The following is a 7977-nucleotide window of genomic DNA, read 5'->3' as shown; positions in this document are numbered from 1 at the left end:
CCAAAAGGAGAGGAGATATCTGCGTGAAAAATCAAGGGAGAGAAGAGGACGGCGTGGTGCTTCATGGTGTGGGGTAGGTGAGGTGATATCCCTTCTTTCTTACCAACAACCAAAGGTTGGTTGTTGGGGACTCTCTTCTCTATTTTGTTCATGTTTGGACATGGATTTCACCTCTTCTATTTGTCCAAAAGTTGGACAAAAATTCTTACATCTCTATTGTAGAGATTTGGTGTATGAATTTTAGGAAGAAAAGAGAAGAAAGGATTCTTCTCACGATTTCTAGCGTAGAGATCAACATCCTCCAACTTCTTCTTCTCTAAGATTGTCTTGAGAGAATAGAAGATTTTTAACTATCAAGATACGATTTCTGTAAGGAAGCTAGTACTCTGGTGAGATCAAAAAGCTTCTAATCAGATCAGAGTCTCGTGTGGATATCACAGAGGTCAGACGCTTGTGCGGCTATAAGGGACCTTTGGAAGATATCCATGATCATCAGTTCACGGTGAAGATTGATCTGTGTCAAGGTATGTTCTCTTTTTATTTTTTTTATTTAATTTCTGTATCTGAATCTTATCTCACACATGATGATCCTGTTTATGATTTTAAGATTTGATCTTATGCATGCTTAGATTAAATTAGATTTAATCTAAAATTTTTAAATTTCGCTACATTCTCGTTTTAAAAAATTTTTATATACATGAAACCATGAAACTCCAACACATTTGTCAATTAAATTTTAAATTTTGAATTTTGAACATAAGAGAGATCTTAAAATCCATTTGTTATTTATTTTTATCTTTGCATGATCATGATTATTTGTTGTTTCTTTCTATCTTTGTACGATTATGATTGTAAATCTCTTATACATTTTTAATTATAAATATAGATGATCTCCTCACCATATGGTGTGAGAAAAAGTTTCTATAATATTTTTTTTCAAAATCATTCTCCTATATTTAAATTTTGCATAGTATTAGAGCAAATCAATCCATCCTCTCCCAATTAGGTCCCTGATCACCGTAAGATATTGTCAGATTTTCTTTCCACTACCACCACATACGGCAAAGTTTCTTTACCCATGTTATTACCTTCTCGGCAAGTGATTGCTAGACTATTACTCGTCGACTTCCACCTTCTCACCATTAGTCATGTTCGATGAGACTGTGATCGATCCCGTCTAGATTCCACAGACCGTGAGGCTCAATGCAACTCATGACCCATCTTTCCCATACTATATCTCATCTTCTGATAAAATGGGCCGTGCCATTATTTCTTCCCTCCTCACTAAAGCCAACTACCCCAACTGGCGTAGGGCAATGCCCATGGCACTATGTGCTAAGCAGAAGCTTGTTTTCATAGATGGCTCACTCCAACAACCAGCAGATGGATCACCTGACCAATTTCTATGGGATACTTGCAACTCAATGGTCATATTTTAGATCTTCAGTTCTATGTCCACATAAGTCTACAATAGAATCTCCTTCATGGATAGCGCTTGGGCCATCTGGCTCGATCTTGAAGAAAGATATTCCTAAGACAACGCCCCCTACATTCATAAATTGAAGACTCAAATCTGGAGCCTTCGGCAAGGCCTTGATATGTCAATCGCCTCCTACCATACACAATTTTGTACTTTATGGGAAGAACTTGCCGCCTATTCGAGAGTGCCTACATGCTCATGTGAAGGAGCAAAGGCACTTCAGATCAAGAGAGAAGAGGAGCATCTACATCAATTCTTATACGGGCTTAAAAGCTCATATGACTCCCTTCATGACCAGCTACTCAACATAAAGCCCCTTCCAACCATAAATAAGGCATATTCACTTCTTGTCCATGGTGAGAAGCAATGAGCCATTGTGGGAGTTTGTATTCTACAATTGGAGATGCTGCATTGATTGCTTTCTTTACTGATGGACAAGCTCATGACAAGAATAAAAAATAGGTGTATTATGATCATTGCAAGAAAATAAGTCACACGCATGACCATTATTTTCAGTTGTACAGATATCCATCCGGTTGGCAACCCAAAGGTCACACAGGAGCCAAGGGGCATAGCAGCAACAGTTTCGATGGTGATCAGAGTGGGGGAGCCAAGGCGAATTCTGTCGCTCAATAGTTCGCAACGACAGCCACTCAACAACAGCTCAATCAGCTATCTACTGCAAAACAGTTGGCTAAGCTAAGCTCTCTACTTCTGAACCTCAATTCTCTGTAATATCAACAGCTTCTATTCTTTCTTGGCCAAGATAAAACTAATAGCTCTATAAACTTTGTCGGTAAGGTTTTCATTGACCCCCACTTTAATCATACTTGGATTCTCAATAGTGGTGCCTCGGACTAAACTTTTAGTAAGTCTGCTTTACATAATATTCGACCTCTACATGAGCCCTTGCCTATCATTTTTGCCTAATGGAACTAACTTATCCATTAAATTTTTCAGAGATATTTGTTTGACCGATAACATTACCTTACGATAAATTCTATATAGACCCAGTTTTACTTGTAACTTTATTTCCATTAGCAAGTTAGCCTGTGACCAAAACTATGTTGTCTCACTTTTTCCTTTATTTTGTATATTGTAGGGCCTTGCTACGAGGAAGCTGATTGGTCTGAGTAAATTCTAAAATTATCTATACTAATTTTTCAAGGGATTGATAATAAAATCTATCTCTATCAATAAAGTTGTTAACTCTCCTGATGTTTGGCATGTATGGTTAGGATATTATTCCTATAAAATTTTAAAATTAGTATCTTTTCTTGCCAATAAATATTTTGATTTCTTAAATAATTGTCGTGATATCTATTATCACACCAAGAAAACGGGCAAATCCTTTTCTCTTAGTAGTAATAAATCTTTGATTTTTTTTTAATTCATGTTGATATTTGGGGACTGTACCATATTCTATCACACACAGCAGCACACTTCTTTCTAACTATAGTTAATGATTGCACATGTGCCACATGGGTTCATTTATTGCAAAAAAAAATCCGATGCTTATCAACACTTTTGTTAATTTTTATGCCATAATTTTTAATCAATTTGATGGTGTTGTTAAGCAAGTTCATAGTGATAATACCCAAATATTCATAGCTGATCCATTAAAATCATTCCTCTTAAAATGCGGGATCATTTCTCAAACCTCTTGTGTAGGGATCCCGCAACAAATTAAAGTCGTTGAGCGTATACATCAACACCTCCTAAATGTTGTGCATGCCCTTTGATTTCAAGTAAACTTATCCGTGACTTTCTGAGGTGAATGTGTTTTAACTGCCGCTTATTTAATTAATTTAACTCCATCTTCCAAGCTTGATGGGAAAAGTCCCTATAAACTTCTTTTTCATAAAACACCATCTTACAATCATTTATGAATATTTGGTAGCCTTTGCTATATACATAGAAGTAGTCATGATAAGTTTGAACCACACTCCCATGCATGTGTTTTTGTTGGATATCCTCTTGGTCAAAAGGGTATCACATTTTTTTCTTCAAATCCAAAAAATTTTCACTTTCTGTGATGTTATCTTTTATGAAAATACTTTCTCTTTTCATAAATACCAATCCGACCAGCTTTTTCAATCAAATTTTGATGATCTTCTTTTGAGCGACCAACTGAATTGGGCCTCATTAGGCCCCCCTAAGTCTCGATTTCAATAGACCCATCCCATTTACCTGAGCTAGGCCTCATTCGATCCAATCCAACTCTGGTACAAGCTAGCCCATCCAGCTTATCAGAGTTGGATTCTTTTCAACCCAACTCAACATCGGCTCAGCCCACTACAACTCCATCTGATCTAGCCCAATCTACTCCAACAATGGGCCAAACGGATCTGGATCCAATCCAATCTTAGATCGAGCCCATTGTTCCCTCCCTCAACTAGCCCCCGTCCCTCCATGCTCCTAACTTTCAACCATGTCAGGAATGCCGACAACTTTTATGACTAGCAGATTATATTGTTGATGTTCCTGATATGGCTAGATCACCGGACTCCTCAGCTAACTCAATAACCTCTAGTAAGGCCTATCCTATTTTTACTATACATCCAATTTCATATTTAATGATGCACACCGAGTCTTCCTTTCAGCCATAATCACTCATAATGAACCTCGTATTTATTCCCAAGTTGTGCGAGATCCGAATTGGAGAACTATCATGGAGGCTAAACTTGCAGCTTTTAAGCGTAACAGGACTTGGTCTCTAGTACACTTCCCATCTGGTAAGAAACCTATTGGCTCTCATTGGGTTTGCAAAATCAAATATAAGGCTGACGGTTCAATCGAGCGATGTAAAGTTCATCTTAGGGCTAAAGACTATATGCAGATACAGAGACTTAATTGTAATGAAACTTTTGCTCTAGTTACCAAATTAACAACGGTTCATTGTCTCTTAGCAGTTGCCTCAACTAAAAATTGGTAATTATGCCAGTTAGATGTTAACAACATCTTTTTTCATGGCAATTTACATGAGAATGTCTACATGACTCCTGGATTTCTATCTCCAGACGATGTCCGAGTATATCAATTGCATAAGTCTCTTCATGGCCTCAAACAACCCTTCTGGCAATGGTTCAAACAATTCTCAGATGCTCTACTTCAATATGGTTGCATCCAATCCAAGGCCGACCACTCTCTATTTATAAAGTAGGATGAAAACTCTTTCCTAGCTATTTTTGTCTACATTGACGATATTATTGTTGTCGGTAATAACTCTCTTCACTACCAAGCCTTGAAGGATTTCTTACAAAGCCTTATATTTTTTTGAAATATTTTTTGAGCCACCGAATGCCATCACCCAATCAATAATTTTTTTTATTATTTAATTTTATTAAATTTATTGAAAGAAAATTGATTATGATTTAATAATTTTAATAGGATTAGCAGATTAACAGATTAAAATATTTTTTGAAATATTTCACATCAAGGACTTAGGCAATTTGAAATATTTTTTAAGGTTGGAGGTTGCTCAATCTTCTTCTGGGATATTTATTTTTCAACAAAAATACATACTCGATATTTTTTAAGAGAGTGGTATATTAGGAACTAAACCAACCAATTTTCTTATGCAACAACAACTATGGCTCTTGACAGACAATGGTCCATCCCTTGATAATCTGGGTCAATATTGATGATTATTGGGGCCTCTTATTTATTTGACGATAAGTAGGTCGGAAATTGTCGAGTTTGTACATATCTTGACATAATTCATGCAGTCTCCTTGCCAACCTAATCTTGATGCTACCCACCGCGTTCTTCGCTATTTGAAAGGTTCTCCTAGACAAGGCTTATATTTTTCAAGTAAGAACTCTTTATAGTTACATGTATTTTGTAATGCGGATTAGAAAAGATGTCCTATAACCAGGTATTCTACTATAGGTTTTTTTATCTCTTTAGGAGATGCACCTATCTCTTAGTATATTAAGAAGCAGACCACTGTTTCACATTCTTCTACAGAGGCTGAGTATTATGTCATGGCTCATACTGGCTTCACACTCTTCTCTCAGACCTTAGCATCTCTCAGAGTGGTCCCATGCTAGTATATTTTGATAATCAAGCCACCTTACACATTACCACACCAATTCTGTATTTTATGAACACATGAAACATATCGAAACTGATTGTCATTTCATCCGCGATCATCTCCAATCCGGTGATATTACCATCCGATATGTCTCATTCAAGCGGCAACTCGTAGACATCTTTACTAAGGCCCTTGATCGTGATCACTTTTATGATATATCTCATTCAAGCGGCAACTCATGGATATCTTTACTAAGGCCCTGGAACGTGATCACTTTTATGACATCTTGCATAAGTTGGGCATTCGTAATCTCTACACTCCAACTTGAGAAGGAGTATTAGGCAATATTCATCTATTAAATTTTAAATTTTGGATTTAAAATTTTAAATTTTGAGTTTTGAATTATGAATTTTGAATAACGAAGAGATCCTAGAATCTATTTGTTATTTATTCTATCTTTGTACGATTATGATCATTTATTATTTCTTTCTATCTTTGTATGATTAGGATCGTAAATATCTTGTATATTTTTAATTTTTTTAAATATAGATGATCTCCTCATCATATGGTATGAGAAAAGTTCCTACAATATTTTTTTTTAAAATCATTCTCCTATATTCAAATTTTTATAAAGCTTGTCATCAAGCCAGAGTTTGGTTTCATATATTTTCGCAAAACTAAAGCATTAAACTGAGGCTTGTCTTCAGTCAAGCATCAAATGATGTTCGATTTTGGCTCATTTTCCAACCGAATGGCCTGAATTGCCGTCGAACTGAGCGCAAGCCACAACTAGGGACGCCCCAACCATAATCCTAACGAGCACAATAACAACGCCTCTCTGCATTTTGCCGGGTCAAGATCCCCATACGTAGGAACCTCCCATGCACACACATAGTAGCCACGCATCAAATAAGCAACCTACCATTTGTTCCAAAGTCCCTCCTTTCCCTCCCCTCCCTCCCTTAATCTCTCTCTCTCTCTCTCTCTCTCTCTCTCTCTCTCTCTCTCTCTCTCTCACAAATTAGTTAGCCAAAGAACAAAAAGAAAGAAAAGGAGATCCATGATGGGTAGCTCCCATTTCTCCCACCTCCCCTCACTTCAACCCACGTAATAACTCTATTTTTCGATTAAGAGAGAGAGAGAGAGAGAGAGAGGAGAAGAAGAGAACAAGGAAAGAAAACCATTAACAATCTATTCGTCTCCCCCATTATCTCTCAACTGTGAATGGATGATAGGGATGGAAACAGAGATGCAGCGACTGGAGGTTGCCATGATAATGACGAGGTCTAGCAGCCAGGCCAACATCGACGGCTCCAGCAGCGAGCTCAGGTACACCAGCCTCAAGGACATCCTCCAGCCCGACTCCCCCACCTACCGCTCCTCCAACGCCGGTGGCACAGCCATCTACGGCGGTGGCAACGGCAGCCGCGGCGGTGGTCACGCTCCGATCCACGAGGTCTACGCTTTCAATTCTTCAGCCATCGGCATCCGCAACCAGCTGGTGAAGCACGCGGCATCGGCCTACCTCCAGTCTGCGGCGATCCTCGCCACCCGCAACCAGAACTGCCTTACCCGGCTGTGGCAGCGCCTCCGGCGGCGGCACGTGTCGGTGAGCTGGCAGGGGTGCATGCGGGACCCGTTCGAGGTGTGCGTCGGGTTCATGGCAAGGTCGGTGAGGCGGGCGCTGGCCTGCATCGCCGGCTACGTCGGCGGGGTCCGGGCCAGGGCCGGGTCAGGGCGAACGCTCATCCCCTGAAGATTTTAACGTCATGAAAGAGAGGCGTGGACTACTCTTCTGTTGCAACGCTTTTAACGTGAGATAGTTAACGCCTCCCTTGTAATGCCCGAGTGATTTTCTAATACGTACATGTCAGTGTATTTTATATTATCCTTCTTCCTTAATTTCTTTCTTACTTTTTGTATTTTTGGTGTTCACCTGCTAGGATTGCTACCATATTTGTTGATGTGTTATGTTTTGTTGTGATATAAGCAAGTTTTGAAAAAAATTAATGGCTACATGCATGTAATGCTTGGTATGTTGGCCAAGGTGTCCGGCATTTAATTTATAGCAGATGATCTAGAGTTGGATGTGGGTCTGATTTCTAAATTTCAGAGAGCTAGCTTGGAGAAACGTTAAGGTTGTCTCATGTGACCTATACATCACAGGTTTGAAATATGAAAATAATCTCTCTCCACTTGGGGTAAGGCTGCGTGCCCATCCTTCATAAACTCTGCAATAGAAGGACCCTCGTGCATGCACTAGGCAACCATTTTTTAGAGGGGTATGATATAGGTCATGTAGGAAAAAAAAAAATAGTGGAAATAAACCTTTTTTATGTAGAAAAACAGCGGAAATATTACCTCTATGGATTTGTATAACAAAAATTCACAATTCAGGGTAACACGCTTGCTTTACGAGCCTCCGTTGACCTTCTAACATCTCCTCAAAATGCATGCACGA

General features: G+C 38.8%; 1 protein-coding gene across 1 annotated transcript; it reads left to right on the top strand.

Moving 5' to 3' along the window:
* The first annotated feature begins 6537 nt into the window (after positions 1-6537).
* LOC114913869 (uncharacterized) lies at positions 6538-7511 on the top strand. Its single transcript, XM_029262465.2, has one exon. The coding sequence runs from the start codon at positions 6745-6747 to the stop codon at positions 7270-7272; it is 528 nt and encodes a 175-aa protein (XP_029118298.1). The 5' UTR covers positions 6538-6744; the 3' UTR covers positions 7273-7511.
* Positions 7512-7977: the final 466 nt, after the last annotated feature.

Source organism: Elaeis guineensis, chromosome 2 (genome assembly GCF_000442705.2).
Source record: "Elaeis guineensis isolate ETL-2024a chromosome 2, EG11, whole genome shotgun sequence".
Classification (NCBI taxonomy): Eukaryota; Viridiplantae; Streptophyta; class Magnoliopsida; order Arecales; family Arecaceae; genus Elaeis; species Elaeis guineensis.
This window is presented reverse-complemented; position numbering and strand designations above follow the sequence as displayed.